The 17,350-nt window shown below is 45.4% G+C and overlaps 2 protein-coding genes across 2 annotated transcripts; both read right to left on the bottom strand.

The window, feature by feature from the left end:
* Nucleotides 1-9,760: 9,760 nt before the first annotated feature.
* Nucleotides 9,761-10,790, bottom strand: LOC143815224 (polyubiquitin-B-like). The gene has a single exon (XM_077294238.1). It carries the CDS (start codon nt 10,646-10,648, stop codon nt 9,959-9,961), a length of 690 nt encoding a protein of 229 aa, XP_077150353.1. The 5' UTR covers nt 10,649-10,790; the 3' UTR covers nt 9,761-9,958.
* Nucleotides 10,725-12,784, bottom strand: LOC143817024 (polyubiquitin-like). The gene is made up of 3 exons (XM_077298072.1): nt 12,681-12,784; nt 10,774-11,110; nt 10,725-10,729 (listed from the first exon to the last, which is right to left on the bottom strand). The coding sequence occupies exons 2-3, from the start codon at nt 11,102-11,104 to the stop codon at nt 10,725-10,727; spliced, it is 336 nt and encodes a 111-aa protein (XP_077154187.1). The 5' UTR covers nt 11,105-11,110; nt 12,681-12,784.
* Between the last annotated feature and the right edge of the window lie 4,566 nt (nt 12,785-17,350).

A 17,350-nucleotide genomic window follows, 5' to 3' on the forward strand; every position in this document is an offset into this window, starting at 1 on the left:
TCTCTGCCAAAGTGGAAGACAACTGAGGAGGAAACCACTATTGAAAGCAAATCGTAAAAAAAGCAAGGCAGGAATTTGACAAAATGCATACCAACAAGCCACAAAGCATCTGGGAGAATTTTCTTAAGACAGATAAGACATATCTGGAGTTCTATAGCAAGTCAAATCAGGTCTATGTTCACAGATGCAAAAATGAAGCAAAGAAAACATTATCTCTACTCTGAATTTGTGGAGGATACAATGAACTCTTAAGACTGTCAAGACATTCGGGCACGAAATGTGCTGCCCAGTCTCAGAAAGCTTGGTGTGAGTCACAGGTTATGGTCCTCCAACAGGTTAATGACCAAAAATACAGTTAAAACATACAAGAATGGCTAATAGCAAAGCACTGGATTATTTTGAAGTGGCTTCTATGAGTCCTGGTCTAATTCCTATTGAACATCTGTGCAACAAGCTGAAACCTTGGTGGAGAAGGCACCTTCACACCAGAGACAGCTGGTTCAATTTGCTCATGAGGACTGGGTCAAAATACCTGTGTATGGATATAGACGTTTCATTGAGAGTTACCAAAATCTTTTGTTTGCTGTGATTGCATCAAAAGGTTGTGCGACAAAATATTAAAGTGGTGGTCCAAAGTCCAAAGTAACTTTCATCCTAAATCCCTATGTATCTAGTGCTATAATCCAAACTATATTCTAATATACTGGAATTAAAAATTCCCTATTCTTCCCTAACTACACTAGCTCACTGGTTTACTTTCTTTTTTTTTCCACTTCCTTTTTGATGACGCTTTGTTTGAGAAACCCAGTGCATGCTGGAATACTCAAATAAAGCACCATCAGGGGGCAGAGACTGCATCCAGAGACTGCACTGAAGGGGCCAGTCCCTGCGCAACTTGCACAATGACAGCGCATTCTGCTGTTGGCTCAGATCAGCAGTAATGAGTCGACAACAGAGCGCTTGGTCAGAATACCCAGCATGCAGAGACTAGCACTGCCCCAGCAAGTGACATTACTGGTCTCTGCATGCAGGGTGTTCTGACAATGCTCTCTGTTGCTGTCTCGTCACTGCTGATCTGAGCTCGCAACAAAGAGTGCGTTGGCATTGTGCACATCACACAGTGCACAGCCCGCACAGAACAGCCCCGCTCCTGACAATAGTGTCACTGATCACAATTCGTTTCAGGGAGGGGGCACAGGCTGCGGCAGTGGCCTCTGCCCCCTCATGATGCTTCATTTGCATTTGATTAACCCAGTAGGCACTGGGATTCTTAAATAAAGTGTCATCAAAATGGAAGTGAAATTTTTTGGACATTATTTTTGTCCAGTTAGGACTGTCTCAGCTAGGGTCACCGTAACATGGTGGGATGACTTTTGCATTTTTAAAATCAAAATTATGTTAACTAAGTTCCCTATATTATTTTCATGCACTATTGCTGCTTATTCATTTACTGCAGGGTACTTACTTATTATGTTTCTGTCTTTGTTTTTTTATGTTCAGTGTCCAGTGTGAATGTGCACAATGCACATACATGCTGCATGCATACCAGTTTGTATCTCAATTCATTTCTTTAGTTTTTTTCAGTCTGTTTGCTCAATGTGCATATAAAGGTGCTGCCTGCCTTTTTGAGCTGGACATTACATTCATGTGGTTCTCCACATAGTCCTCCAAATAGTTTAAAGGCCCCACATAGCCCTTAAGGATGTTGGTACAGTTGAAAGTGCGAAGCCGGGCAGAGGGGCCCAGTGGCAGCACTGGCTCCGGGCCTTCCAGATTCACGGGCTCCATAGGGGCCACATGGTCTGCCGCCATTGGTGTTACAGCCCTACAGACAGTACACTTACCTCCGGGCCATGCCAAGGATACACCAAGCACGCTAATTTGCATATTGATTAATCAGCAGTTTCTGGTCAATAAGGACAAAGGTTAATACAATAAGGGTGTATTAGGCGCTAAGTCCCCTATGTAACTGTATTTAGTTTGTGTTTTCGGGAGTGACTCCTGTTGTAGTACTGATGTGCAACTACAATGGCTCACAAATAGTAGCCTACTGTAGGGAGGAAAGAAAGTGCATTTGTGAAAACTATATAATTAAACTACATAACAATAAAGCATAAACCTGAGTTTTTATTGTCAAAATCTGATCTTGACATTCAAGTTTGTGAAGTCCTGATCAAAATCATATGAGAACCTCAAAAATAGCTGTCTATGGCAAGGAAAGGACTGGCTGCTCCTGCGCTGATGAATGTGTTTAGGAGTTCACCATCGGGCACATTATATAAGAATAGTATCTTGGACTCTCTCAAAAAGACTTATAAACGACTACCCTCAGACATTGATTGGCTAACTGGGAATTTTCAGCCATTTCTGGTGGTTTTAGTATGGGACCAGATCATTAGTGATTAGGTGAACTCCAAAATGGGACCTGCAGTGGATCCAGGAGGGTATCTCATTTTTTTAGAGCAGTCTGAGGCTCTTAACCAAGAAAAACATTCTTGGAACATTTCCTTCAATGTGCAAACATATCTCCTGTGTATGCTTCAAGTCCGAGTCGGTACGGGGACATTGGGTAGTCAGATTTTTATGCAATGCTATTGCTTGTAAGTGCCGGCTGTAATTGGCAGGATCAGGTCTCAGATTCTTTCAAGTTTTCCTTCTACGTGCCATCTAGTGGTGCGTCAGGAGAAATGTTGAGGAATATCTGCTCTTCTCATCCGGCATTTTACTTTAGTTACTGTAAGTTACATAGACAGTGACAGCTATTAAAGGTGTAGCTCCTGGGGCTCAGCATTATCTGTAGTAGAGACTGTAGCCCCAGTCAGGGTTGGACATATCATTGATGCAGCCAGGGGCTTAAAGGGAAAGGGGGTCCATTTCCACTTCCCAAGCACTAAACTGTCACAGACAGTGGCCATCGTCGGTCTGCATTCACCTTTGCCCCCCATATACCGTTTTTAATTTATGGTACTGGTGTCTTCTAACGAGGCTCCTGTGGCTGAGTGCCTTTGCTATCCCTGAACCCCTATATTGTCCTGATAATTTAGCCAGTTTGCACTTTGTGTCAGTTTGTGATATTTCACTTTAAAAGATTATTTCCAATATTGATAAGTGATAGCTATCTTATTAGTTGGGGTCTTACTGCTGGGACCCCCACCGATCCCGAGAACGTGGCTCTGAAATTCACCTTTGGAATGGAGCAATGGCTGTAAGTGCACCAAGGATTTCTTTACTCTCCATGGGACTGCCTAAGAAGTGGAGTACAAAGCTTGACTTTATCCGGCAGTCATTGGCATTTCAGACAACATTCTTGAGATGAGCGCGAGGTTCCGGCATTCGAACCGCAACTGCTTGGAAAGTTGTCACCAATCCAATGATAGGTGATAATTTTCAGTGTTGGGAATAGCCCTTTAATTTAATGGCTATTGGATAATGAATGAAGAGGCAAGGAAACAAATTCTACTGCTTAATCGTTTTAGGTAATGTGTTTTATTAAATACCTAAAGACTGCTTTAAAGTGATTGTTTCATGATGTTTTCATGACCTCTGACTTGTGTTGGTGATAGATTTTCAGTTATGCCTATGTCTACTATCCTTAAAATTGCCCTGCAAGGTGGTTGCCATATATTAAACGGCTTTTTCCAGGCTTATCACAAAAGTCTTCAGTCACTCTGCAGACTTGTAAATCCTCACAGCACACACAGCGCGCGCTGTGCGGATTCTCCAGTGTCGACGTCAAGACTGAGCAATCATGTGACCGCAAGTACACAATATACATTCTCCTGGCCACATTCTCTTGTATCGAGCGAGGCCACACATCTAGCCAGAGTGTGGCCGGCATATCGCATACTTGTGGTCACATGTAATGACTGACAGTCTACTCTCCTGATCTACATGTCTCACACTGCTAACGCTCTATTTAATTTAAAGTAAGCTCCGAAGGAAGATTCTCATGTAGATCTGTGTCCTGTCCATAAACCTTAACAGCTCATTGCCTAAAAATCTGCTAAAGTCATCAATCAATCTGATGCATTTTAGTGGGCTTGTTATCAAGACTAGTATACAAAATTCCAGTCTTGAAGACATCTTCCATAAAGTGTATAGAATGTGGATGTGAATGTGTTTTTTGCACTGTAAAAGTGATGTCAGCATAGTAACTGTTAGGACCTTCATGGATGTGCAGCGCCCCAGAGTCCTGGTCGTTGCAGTAACGTCGCTCTGCCACTAAGGGGAGTGATGTTACGTCTGATTGCACTAAAGGAGTTCACCTGACCAGGTAACACACACCTACACTTCACACTCCGGCCACCAGGGGGAATGGTTCTATCTAGTAGGCCACTCCTCACACTCTGGTAAAACTGGGGGTTGGACAGGAAGACAGGGAGAAGTAACTGGGAAGAGCTAGAGAGAGGACCTGTCAGGGATGGGATCCTGACAGATTCCTAAGAAAGGACAAAAGAGAAGCGAGAAAACGGGAATACAGCAAAGAGGCGATAGGACCAGAAGGAGTCGTGCTGTAAGATCGAGGCAACATCCTTCTGAGGCGCAAACAGTCGGTGGCCGGAACGCCGAGCAAGTAAGAGACTCTAAGCATTACTGCAAACCACGGCAGGATAGCCAATTATAGGTTGGCTGTCTCACCCAAATCACCTAAGCAGACAACGGAGGCAGCTATGGGAGAGGGGCGGCTCTAGGGTCCCGGAAGAACTCCAGGCCTACCCCGTCATACGGGTGTGTCCTAACCATATCATCTGGGGGACGGAGAGAACGAACATCAGAGACAGACAGAATCAGTTGTGAGGACTATCCCGGGGTGCTCAGCAGGGAAGGACTACAACACACAGGCGCTAGAAGGTAGACGCTGATTCCCACCTGTTAAGGGGACTCCTGATGTGCCTTCGGACCGGCCGGTCTCAGACAGCCCTGTTAACAGTGCTCTGGATTGAGTACCTCGAGACCTTCAGTAAAGAGGTAAAGAGACTGCAACTCTGTGTCCTCGTTATCCATCGCACCCCACACCCCAACATCATCACGTTCTATCTTTGCTGGACGCCCCTCAGCAGGGTCACGGACCGGGTCTAGCCACCGTGACCACCCCAGAACTGAGACAGAGAGGCCCGGTACCGGGTACCCCTCGGCCCTGCGGCAGTGGGGGAACTCCAGATGCACTTCTATAGTCATGTAACAGTAGCAATAGTGCTGCAAAGCGAGGAGATATTGGCAGTTGCCCTGAATGCAAAATTCAAATGAAAACAAACACAAAAGGAGCAGATGTGTCAGTATTGCTGAATATCTGGGGCAGTGCACTTGCCCAGCTCTTTTGGCCGAGTACATCCATGTGAGCACCACTTTGATCACCAATGTATCGGCACAACATCATACTGATTGGATCCAGTGGGAGGGAAGGGAGCTGTAGGTTCCTCCGTCTTGTACGCCTCAAACTGCTGTACGCCCACATCCTGCAAGACCAACATCCTGGCACAGGTAGCACAGTGACATCATGGCATTATGCCGCCTCTTTCAGCCCGCAGGGGAGAAAAGTAATTGGACTAGGGAATAGATTCAGTATAAGAGCTTGCTCACACTACCGTATAACATAGCCGAGTGCTAGCCGATGTACATCCAATATGTACATCCAATAATCATACATGCGTACCTATATACAAGTGTATTGGTGCGTGTGAAACATCAGACAGCACTCAGATATCATCCAAGTGCAGTCCGATTACCGCAGACACAGACAATGGAGAAGATGGAGAAATTAAGCTCTCCGTCTTCTCCGCACCTGGGATATGATTCTCATATGTGAGGGAATCCCAGCACACTAGGATCAGACTTTAAAAGACTTTGAGTCGAGTCTAATTAGCATAATCAGCCCGATTATCTCGCATGAGAGAATCGATGGCCATGTGACCACAGCCTAACGCATAGGCTTCATAGTCTAAGCTTTCTATTCAATCCGTATTCCGCTCTGTGTGGGCGCTCAACAGGAGCTGTACGCTCCTGTCTGCTGAGCTGTTTGCTCCTGTCTGCTGAGCTGTACGCTCCTGTCTGCTGAGCTGTACACTCCTGTCTGCTGAGCTGTACTCTCCTGTCTGCTGAGCTGAACTCTCCTCTCTGCTGAGCTGTACACTCTTGTCTGCTGATCTGTACGCTCCTGTCTGCTGAGCTGTATGCTCCTGTCTGGTGAGCTGTACTCTCCTGTCTGCTGAGCTGTATGCTCCTGTCTGCTGAGCTGTAGGCTCCTGTCTGCTGAGCTGTACCCTCCTGTCTTCTGAGCTGTACTCTCCTGTCTGCTGAGCTGTACCCTCCTGTCTGCTGATCTGTACATTCCAGTCTGCTGATCCTTACTCTCCCATCTGCTGCGCTGTACCCTCCCGTCTGCTGATCTGTACACTCCCGTCTGCTTAGCTGTACCCTCCCGTCTGCTGATCTGTACGCTCCAGTCTGCTGAGCTGTACGCTCCAGTCTGCTGAGCTGTACGCTCCTGTCTGCTGAGCTGTACGCTCCTGTCTGCTGATCTGTACGCTCCAGACTGCTGAGCTGTACGCTCTTGTCTGCTGACCTGTACGCTCCTGTCTGCTGAGCTGTACGCTCCTGTCTGCTGATCTGTACGCTCCTGTCTGCTGATCTGTACGCTCCAGTCTGCTGAGCTGTATGCTCCTGTCTGCTGAGCTGTACTCTCCTGTCTGCTGATCTGTACACTCCAGTCTGCTGATCCTTACGCTCCCGTCTGCTGAGTTGTACCCTCCTGTCTGCTGATCTGTACGCTCCTGTCTGCTTAGCTGTATGCTCCTGTCTGCTGAGCTGTACCCTCCTGTCTGCAGATCTGTACGCTCCAGTCTGCTGAGCTGTACGCTCCAGTCTGCTGAGCTGTACACTCTTGTCTGCTGACCTGTATGCTCCTGTCTGCTGACCTGTATGCTCCTGTCTGCTGAGCTGTACGCTCCTGTCTGCTGAGCTGTACTCTCCTGTCTGTTGAGCTGTACTCTCCTGTCTGCTGAGATGTAGTCTCCTGTCTGCTGAGCTGTACGCTCTTGTATGCTGAGCTGTACCCTCCTGTCTGCTGAGCTGTGCTCTCCTGTCTGCTGAGCTGTACTCTCCTGGCTGCTGAGCTGTACTCTCCTGCCTGCTGAGCTGTACGCTCTTGTCTGCTGAGCTGTACCCTCCTGTCTGCTGAGCTGTATGCTCTGGTCTGCTGAGCTGTACTCTCCTGTCTGCCGAGCTGTACGCTCCTGTCTGCTGATTTGTACGCTCCTGTCTGCTGAGCTGTACTGTCCTGTCTGCTGAGCTGTACTGTCCTGTCTGCTGATCTGTACACTCTTGTCTGCTGAGCTGTACTCTCCTGTCTGCTGATCTGTACACTCTTGTCTGATGAGCTGTATGCTCCTTTCTGCTGATCTGTATGCTCCTGCCTGTTGAGCTGCACACTTCTCAAGGGTCTTAGGACCTGGACCCCCACCAATCTGCAAGCAATTCTAGTGCCTGCTAAATATGAAAAATCAGTTAAAAAGTTTAGTTTCTCTTTAAAAACATAAGAAAGGAAAAGTACAGTATTTTTCGGACTATAAGACGCATCGGACTATGAGACGCATCCAGGTTTTAGAGGTAGAAAATATTTTTGAAGCAAAAAATGTGTAAAATATTTAATAACATAAACAACATACTATTATATGTGGTGTTATTATATATAATAGTATGTTATAATGTTGGAAGCTACGGGGAGAAGATGGTGCTGCGGGGACCAGTGTGGTGTCTGTAAAGTACTATATGAAGACGCTGAACTGTGGGTAAAAGAATGGGGGCACATGGCTTATATTTAAAGCACCATTCCAGCACTGAAAAATAACACTAGAGTGCTGCTTTAAGATCCCATGGGAGAACTATAACTTCCAGCATGTCCTGCAGATACTATCGTATGCTGGGAGTTATAGATCACCACAGGAGTGGCAGAGTGCTTTTTTATGTGCTGTAATCACTAACCTTTTAATTAATTCTTTCTTGTGCAGGCTGTGCTTAGTGCAGGTCCTGCAGCCAGCCATGACCGCACAGTGCCCTCCCTCTTATGACCTTACCACAGATCATGTAAGGTTTCTTTTACACGTAACATGTTTTTTGCGGCCCGTTATTGCGGGTCATTTGTGCGGGCCGTATCGCTGCAATTTTCACGGTCAGCCGCAATAATGGACCGCAAAAAACTTGGGGATCACCATTTTCCAGGTTCCCAATACCACAGCAAAAGTATTGGGAAAAAAACAGTGGTCCACAAAACCGGAAGTTTTTGGGGGGCCATGTCCGTAAGCCGTGAAAAAGATCGAGCAAGCTCGATCTTTTTTCACGACCGTAAATACTTCCCTCATGGCCATACGGTGCATGGCGCACGTGGAATTATTGCGGCCCGTTTTTGTGACCCCATAGAAATCTATTGGGGCCGCAAAAACACGGCAAGTGTAAAAGAAACTTTAGAGGAAGCTACACTGTTTGTATTGAGCTGTCTGCAGGACCTGTGATGACATCACAAAGAGGCAGGGCTTTGTGCGGTCATGTCATGCTCCAGCCCGCACTCTTCCTGACCTCAGCACAGGTCCTCCACAGAGAATTTAGCAGTGCATCAGTGCTGTCAGGTATGCGGCAAGCTCTCCTCTGGCACCCTGCTCCTGCACCCTCTTTCACCGGACACACAGATCTCCCCAGCTTCTGCAGGAATCTGGTGCTGGGGAAACCATGTGTGTCCGCTGTTTAAGTGAAGGAATATTCATTTGCTGCTCCCCGCTCACTGCTCAGCGCTGACAGGTGGGCGGGGAAGCGGTGCAGTGGAGACATTTTCCTGCCTCCTGCGATCCCCCTCTACCGCTGCTCCCTCCCCACATGCTACATTCCGACCATAAGACGCCCCCACACTTTCCTCCCAAATTTGGAGGAAAAAAGTGCATCTTATGGTCCGAAAAATACGGGTAAGTATATGTTAGAATGTTAATATGCCTTGACTTGTTCATTAACCATAAAAAATCTTGGCTAAATTGCTTAGACTTAAGTTTTTTTCCTCTACGAGGGCAAATGTTAAAATAAACTGACCCATGTGATATATTACATCTATCAGCCCATGAGTGCAAATGCTCCCTTCTCTGACTCTTCTGTTCTGGCTCATTATCTTTGATAGTGATATACTATAGTTGTCCTTCTGACAAAACTTCTTTAAGTCACATGAATATCTAATGACGGGGGGGAATGTTTTTTTTGCAAAGGGCCATTTGGATATTTAAACCATCCTTCAAGGGCCATAAGAACTGTGCTCTAACTCCGGCCATAAAGTAAGTCTTAACGCTGGCACTTGTGTCAGGATGTAATCTTAGTAGTGAATGCTGAGGGCGTGTGTTCACAAAGCAAGAAGAAATTAAAAGACAGGTGGCAATCAAAACACAATTGCTCGCCCAATATCTGTAGTCCCCAGGATTCTGCCTGGGGGCCAGATAAAAGGTCTTATGGCCAACAGGTTTGAGGTCCCCAATCCCTGTCTTAGAATGAACCTCCAGGGTCATCGTTAACAACCCCCTGCCCAATGTCTGTCCAGCCTCTGTTTGGAGACTTCCATTGGAGAAGAACTCACCACCTCTCGTGGCAGTCTGTTCCACTCATTGGTCACCCTCACTGTGAAACCAAGTGTTACGTTTCCTTACAGATAATAGCCAAAGAAACATCAATAAAGAAAAGTTTCTACTTAATTTTAAAAAAATCTAAATTAAATGCCATAAAATGAAACAAGTTTAATTTGGGATTCTTTTAATAAGAGAATTTTATAGAAAAAAATTAAGACCATAGAACCACATACTATTAGCTTTAGCAAAATACTTAAATTATTACTCAAACCAATATAACTAGAGTGAATGTTATAAATGAACAAGCAAATGAATCATGAATTCCATTGTGTTCAATTTTAAATGCACATTTTCAGCATTCGCTTCTAACAGCCACCCCTCAGACGAAGAACAAGGTGGAGTGTGGATTCTTTCTGGATGTTGTAGTCACAGAGTGTGCGGCCATCTTCAAGCTGTTTTCCAGCAAAGATCAATCTCTGCTGATCTGGTGGGATACCCTCTTTATCCTGGATCTTGGCTTTCACATTCTCAATGGTGTCACTGGGCTCTACTTCAAGGGTGATGGTCTTGCCAGTCAGGGTCTTCACAAATATCTGCATGCCACCTCTGAGACGGAGCACGAGGTGGAGAGTGGATTCTTTCTGGATGTTGTAGTCACAAAGGGTGCGGCCATCTTCAAGCTGCTTGCCAGCAAAGATCAACCTCTGCTGATCAGGTGGGATACCTTCTTTGTCTTGGATCTTGGCTTTCACATTGTCAATTGTGTCACTGGGCTCTACCTCGAGGGTAATGGTCTTGCCAGTCAGGGTTTTGACAAATATTTGCATACCCCCTCTCAGACGGAGCACAAGGTGAAGGGTGGATTCCTTCTGAATGTTGTAGTCACAAAGGGTGCGGCCATCTTCAAGCTGTTTTCCAGCAAAGATCAATCTCTGCTGATCAGGTGGGATACCTTCTTTGTCTTGAATCTTGGCTTTCACATTGTCAATAGTGTCACTGGGCTCCACCTCAAGGGTGATGGTCTTGCCAGTCAGGGTCTTCACAAATATCTGCATGCCACCTCTGAGACGGAGCACAAGGTGGAGAGTGGATTCTTTCTGGATGTTGTAGTCACAAAGGGTGCGGCCATCTTCAAGCTGTTTTCCAGCAAAGATCAATCTCTGCTGATCAGGTGGGATACCTTCTTTGTCTTGAATCTTGGCTTTCACATTGTCAATAGTGTCACTGGGCTCCACCTCAAGGGTGATGGTCTTGCCTGTTAAGGTTTTAACAAAGATCTGCATACCGCCTCTTAGACGAAGAACCAAATGAAGAGTAGATTCCTTCTGGATGTTGTAGTCACAGAGAGTGCGACCATCCTCCAGCTGTTTTCCAGCAAAGATCAACCTCTGCTGATCAGGTGGAATACCTTCTTTGTCTTGAATCTTGGCTTTCACATTGTCAATTGTGTCACTGGGCTCCACCTCAAGGGTGATGGTCTTGCCAGTCAAGGTTTTAACGAAGATCTGCATTCTTAACTGGAAAAGACAATGAGTAATGATTGATTAAATATGTAAATATTCATACAAAAAAATTCAGACTTTAAAAAGTCAGAAGAATCTGATAGTGGTAGATTGATAACATTTACATCTTGGTTTTGCTTCAACAACATAATTATTAATTATCTGTATATGGTATAACAGATTCAGATCTTTGCTTAAAGGGAAAAAGTCACTAGGCCAATAAAGTCCTATCTGATGGCAGTGTAAAATAGATCCAGATCAGAGTTGTTTTTTCATTAAATCCCTGTTTATCTTGTGCAAGTGTTCATGTTGCACATTTGCTGTAGTTTGACAGCTATCTACTCATGCACAGTATAGAGAAGCTCTCAATCAGTAGCAGTTTGGCAGGAGGAGTTCCAGCTTATGCATATTACAGGTTGTCCAGGACTTATATATTAATATGATGAAGCCTCCAGTTACTGGGCAGTGTGGTCTGTCTTTGGTCCATTACTTATGGCTTGTGGTGGGTAGTACTGGTGCTGAAGCACTGCTGTATGGTTTTAGGAGCTCTCGCTGAGGGGTCATTCTTAAATCAAGGATTTTTTTTATTATGCTTATAATGTGATCTAGTTTGATAATCATGTTTTGAGTTTCCATATTATATATCCAATTATAATGTATATGTGTTTGCATTGTACCTCTACCACTTGATTCTCATAGCATACGTTGTATTGATTACATTTAACCTGTGTGGGATTTACCATTTAACACACTGCCCCTTGTTTTTGGGTTTTATGGGGTGTTTTTAATTTTTTTTTTATTTAAGTACTGTAGTGTATATATTTGTTTGCAATTAATAAAAATTGGATATGTTTACTTATATAGATTGTTTGGTATTTACTTTGGTTTTAGGAGTATTTGAATGGTATATCTTATATATTGATGGAAAGTCTTAAAAGAAAAAAGTGTAGCAGCACTGCCTCATGAGCGAGATCAAACGTGGAATTCAGAGGTCACCATAAGAGCCCAGTATTCTCAGGAGGTGCTCGCATCCAGAAAGAAGACGAGAGTATACAGCAAAAAATAGGAAATAATGCGGCAACACTCACCGGTAGGGTTGAGCGACTTTTGCTTTTTTAGGATCGAGTTGGGTTTTGTGAAACCCGACCTTCTCAAAAGTCGGATCGTGTGAAATCGGCCGATTCTTCTCTCTCTCTCTCTCTCTCTCTCTCCTCTCTCTCTCTCTCCCCCCCCTCTCTCTCTCCCCCCTGGCTGATCAGACATTGATGGCCTATCCTAAGAATAGGGCATCAATTTCAAAGTAATGGACAACCACCTTAAAGAAACAAAGTAACTAACTCAACACTAGCACACAGGAGAGAATAGATCGGATAATAGGTTCCCTTTAAATTCAGAAGACACATTTATTTGCACAGTGCCAATTTAGTACCTTATTTCATGATAAACCAGCAAAGTGGTGAACTGAATTTACAAACGTGTCTTTGAGGAGTTGCTCTATAAACACAATATCCCCCAAAATCTTATGATAATACGTAGATTAGTACACAATACAACAGTGCAGTTAGTAATAGTGAATGTTACATACCTTCCTTCTCTTCAAGGAATGACACGGAAGGTGTGATTCTGCCGAAATCTAAGCACTGTGAGTGCAGTGATGGAGGACAAGCCGGTATATATACTGCTGAGTGACATCAAAGAGAAAGCCAACCAGTTCCTCCGGTCTAAAATATTCAGTAGCACTCACTGCTCAATCAAGAATTCTTCATCACTCTAAGGTTAAATATCTTAATAATCAGTTCCCAAAAAAGGGCATCGCCTTGTAATTAAATCTTCTGTGTCTCCGTGTGTCATCATGAAATTGAAGCAAGACGAGAATGTCTAGCTCGTGATCTCCTAAAGTGTAGGCTGTGACTTGTAGTTATGTACAAACAATATGGCGAAAGTACATATTTTTATTAGTGGGGCTAAATAGCTAAATATGTGTAAATGTAAAGATACATACAAAGGTATATTAAAGGGTTACGTTTATTAAAGGAACAGGCTAAAAAAATGAACTGCATGACACAAATATTTTACACCTCCTTGGCCCAGCTCTTGGCACAAGCTGTAAACCTTAAAAAGGTCGTACGGGATTTTATTCTTTTGTGAATAGTGCTCATAGTATTGTCAAATAATTTTTCATTATGATTTGTCAGAAAATTTGCAAACAAGGTGCATGTCCTTTTTTTGTACCCCATCTATGTGGACTCTCTCTGACTCCAATTTCCCTCGTCCCTCTTTCTATATCCTTCTAGACTCTACCAAGTTTTTACCTATTTTGATGCTATGCTGACTCTTTGAACTTGCTCCTTATGGTCACAGTGTGGGATTACTAAGCAGATGATTTGGCTTCCCTGGACGCACAATGACTTCATGGGAGTAAATTTGTAAATTTAGCTTTGTTTTAGGTGTGGTGCTGAGTAGGGTTGAGCGACTTTCATTTTTTTAAGATCGAGTCGGGTTTTGCGAAACCCGACTTTGTCCAAAGTCGAGTCGAGTGCAGTCGGCCGATTATCGCTAAAAGTCGGGGATCGACCGAAACACGAAACCCAATGCAAGTCAATGGGGAAGCATAGTCGGCAGTGAGTGGAGGCCAGGAAAACACCTACAGTGCCCATTTTAATGCCAAAAACATCCATTCTTGTTTCTGAAGCTTGTCAATCTTAATTAAATTTATAATAATAGTTGGGCATTGGAAATTGGGGGTCATTTGGCAAAAGTTGTGGGGGGTAGGGCTGGTTCAAGGTTTTAGTGGGCCCAGGAAACGTGGACTACGTCACGGCGGTGGAGCAGTGAGAGGTAAGTATGTCAAGTTTGCAAGTGCTGTGATCCTAAGCAAGCAGGGGGGGCCCACTCATTGGCATTGGCACTGGCACAGGGCCCCTCAAAGTACAGCGGTGTGTTTGCACGGCGGGGGCGCCTCCCACCAGCAGCGACACTTTTGCGTACTCTGAGGGGCCCTGTGCCAGTGACGTCGCCAACGAGTATGCCCCCCCACCTGATGAAGGAACCTGCACTTTCATCTGCACCTTCCTCTTTGTCCCTGTGTAAGGTGGTATAACATGCGGGAAGGGGAACCTTACTTTCAGCAGGGTCAGATTCTGGCTGTGTAGAGTGCAAGGGGAATGTAGTGGTCTAGGTCAATGTACCAGCAGACTCATCTAGCAGTGGCTGGGCAATGGGCAGGATGAGGAGGAAACACAGATATAGGGCCAAAGAATAAAGTAGGCTAAATGCAGTTCAAAATTGGTAACAGGAATAAACAGGCGGCATTGCTTTGTTCAGTGGAGTAGCAAACCCAGGAGCAGCAGACACTGTTTTAAGGGCCCAACCACACTAGTAGGCCAAATGCAGTTTAATATCTGATACTATAGGCCGAAAGCCTAAAGACTGAACCCTCCGTGGCCATGCCTACAGGTCCATGCGTCTGTTGTCAGGTGCACCTTTGTACTCACAGATTGCCAGAGTGCATGGACAATGGAGGTGGTGCTGGTGGAGGGCTGGGATGGCTTTTCTTGCAAAAGAAGTGTCGACTGGGTAGCTCGTAGCGTGGGACAGCATAGTCCATCATGGCTTTTTTAATATTACATAAAATAAAGAAATAGGCTCTATGCACTTTAAAATAGGTTCCAGGGGTACACGGGCAGCATTGGTGTGGTCAGCGGAGGAGGAGGATTGCAAGGAGGGACTGCAGACAGGCTTACTAGGCCTAAAATAAATAAAAATAGGCTCAAGGCAGTTTTAAATCGGTTACATGGATACACAGGCAGCATTGTGGTCAGCGGAGGAGGAGGATTGCAAGGAGGGACCGCAGACAGGCTTACTAGGCCTAAAATAACTAAAAATAGGCTCTATGCAGTTTTAAATAGGTTACATGGATACACAGGCAGCATTGTGGTCAGTGGAGGAGGATTGCACGGGGGGACCGCAGACAGGCTTACTAGGCCTAAAATAAATAAAAATAGGCTCAAGGCAGTTTTAAATAGGTTACATGGATACACAGGCAGCATTGTGGTCAGTGGAGGAGGATTGCAAGGAGTGTCTGACACAGTTAGTACTCACAAAAAATAAATAGATGTTAATGTCTCGCAAAACAACAACAACAACAAAAAAAAAGTGTGGCATACTTAGGTACAGGGGTGGGCTCATCTGCTGAGTTTCTGACATAGTAATTTGGCAGTAAGTATTTACTGGTGTCAATATAGGACACTGACCCAGACTACTTTAACTAGCATCATAGATGTCAACAAATTGGGTATTGTCAGTGCCAGGCATTGAATGATGTCAGCGCATAGACTAAACATTGGTGGAGCTGTGAGAGATAAGTTTGCACGTGGTAGAGCACAGTTTGAGCTGGGGGGGGGGTGAACTCTCTTGTGGCCGGCGGTACTGTCCCAGGGCCCCTCATGTTACAACGGTGTGTCTGACGTTGGGTGCGCGCTACCACCGCCAGAGACACTTTATTGTACTATGAGGGACCCAGTGGCAGTGCCGTCGACCAAAAGCGGGCACACCCACCTCTTCAGACAAACGGCACTCTAACGGGTGCTTGCGCCAAGTGGCGAGGCCACGGCCCCGTGGGGGGAGTTTTCCCATTGAGGGAGGTGTAAACATGTCGTATGCTGGACAAACAGCTGCTGCAAATTAAGAGATTGGAACACTCAGTAAGACCAGTCCACAAGCAAGACCTTTTTATAGGAAAGCTAGGTGTCAGCCGGGAAAGGTGGGGCAAAATAATTTGAAATCCAGGAGTGGTTCATTTTAATGAAGGTTAGATCATCCACATTTTGGGTAGCCAGACGAGTCCTTTTTTCGGTTAATATTGAACCAGCAGCACTGAATACTCTTTCTGATAGCACACTAGCTGCTGGGCAAGCAAGCTCCTGCAATGCATATTCTGCCAATTCAGGCCAGGTGTCTAATTTGGATGCCCAGTAATCAAATGGGAATGACGGTTGAGGGAGAACATCGATAAGGGATGACAAATAGTTAGTAACCATACTGGACAAATGTTGTCTCCTGTCACTTTGAATAGATGCTGCAGTACCTGTCCTGTCTGCGGTCATTGCGAAATCGCTCCACAACCTGGTCAGAAAACCCCTCTGTCCAACGCCACTTCTGATTTGTGCACCTCTAACACCTCTGCCCTGTACCTCCCTGCAGCTTGTGTGAGAACCATCACCGGCGCTGTGTGCTGGGAATGCCTGAATCAAACGGTCTACAAGAGTAGCTTGTTTGGTTGCTAATATTTGTTCGAGGTTCTCATGTGGCATAATATTTTGCAATTTGCCTTTATAGCGAGTATCAAGGATGCAGGCCAACCAGTAATCGTCATCGCTCATCATTTTAATAATGCGTGGGTCCCTTTTGAGGATACGTAAGGCATAATCCGCCATGTGGGCCAAAGTTCCAGTTGTCAAATCTGCGGTTGTGCTGGTTTGAGGGGCAGTTACAGGCAAATCTACGTCACTTGTCTCCCTTAAAAAAACAGAACCCGGCCTTGCAACGCCACTAATTTCTGTTGGCCCAGGAGAAGCTTCCTCATTAAAAAAGTACTCATCCCCATCATCCTCCTCGTCCTCCTCCTCCTCTTCGCCCGCTACCGCGTCCTCTACACGGCCCTGACCAGACAATGGCTGACTGTCATCAAGGCTTTCCTCTTCCTCGGCTGCAGACGCCTGCTCCTTTATGTGCGTCAAACTTTGCATCAGCAGACGCATTAGGGGGATGCTCATGCTTATTATGGCGTTGTCTGCACTAACCAGCCGTGTGCATTCCTCAAAACACTGAAGGACTTGACACAGGTCTTGTAGCTTCGACCACTGCACACCTGACAACTCCATGTCTGCCATCCAACTGCCTGCCCGTGTATGTGTATCCTCCCACAAAAACATAACAGCACGCCTCTGTTCGCACAGTCTCTGAAGCATGTGCAGTGTGGAGTTCCACCTTGTTGCAACGTCGATGATTAGGCGATGCTGGGGAAGGTTCAAAGACCGCTGATAGTTCTGCATACGGCTGGAGTGTACGGGGGAACGGCGGATATGCGAGCAAAGTCTGCGCACTTTGAGGAGCAGGTCGGGTAACCCCGGATAACTTTTCAGGAAGCACTGCACCACCAGGTTTAAGGTGTGAGCCAGGCAAGGAATGTGTTTCAGTTGGGAAAGGGCTATGGCAGCCATGAAATTCCTTCCGTTATCACTCACTACCTTGCCT

Source organism: Ranitomeya variabilis, chromosome 3, assembly GCF_051348905.1.
Source record: "Ranitomeya variabilis isolate aRanVar5 chromosome 3, aRanVar5.hap1, whole genome shotgun sequence".
NCBI classification, from domain to species: domain Eukaryota; kingdom Metazoa; phylum Chordata; class Amphibia; order Anura; family Dendrobatidae; genus Ranitomeya; species Ranitomeya variabilis.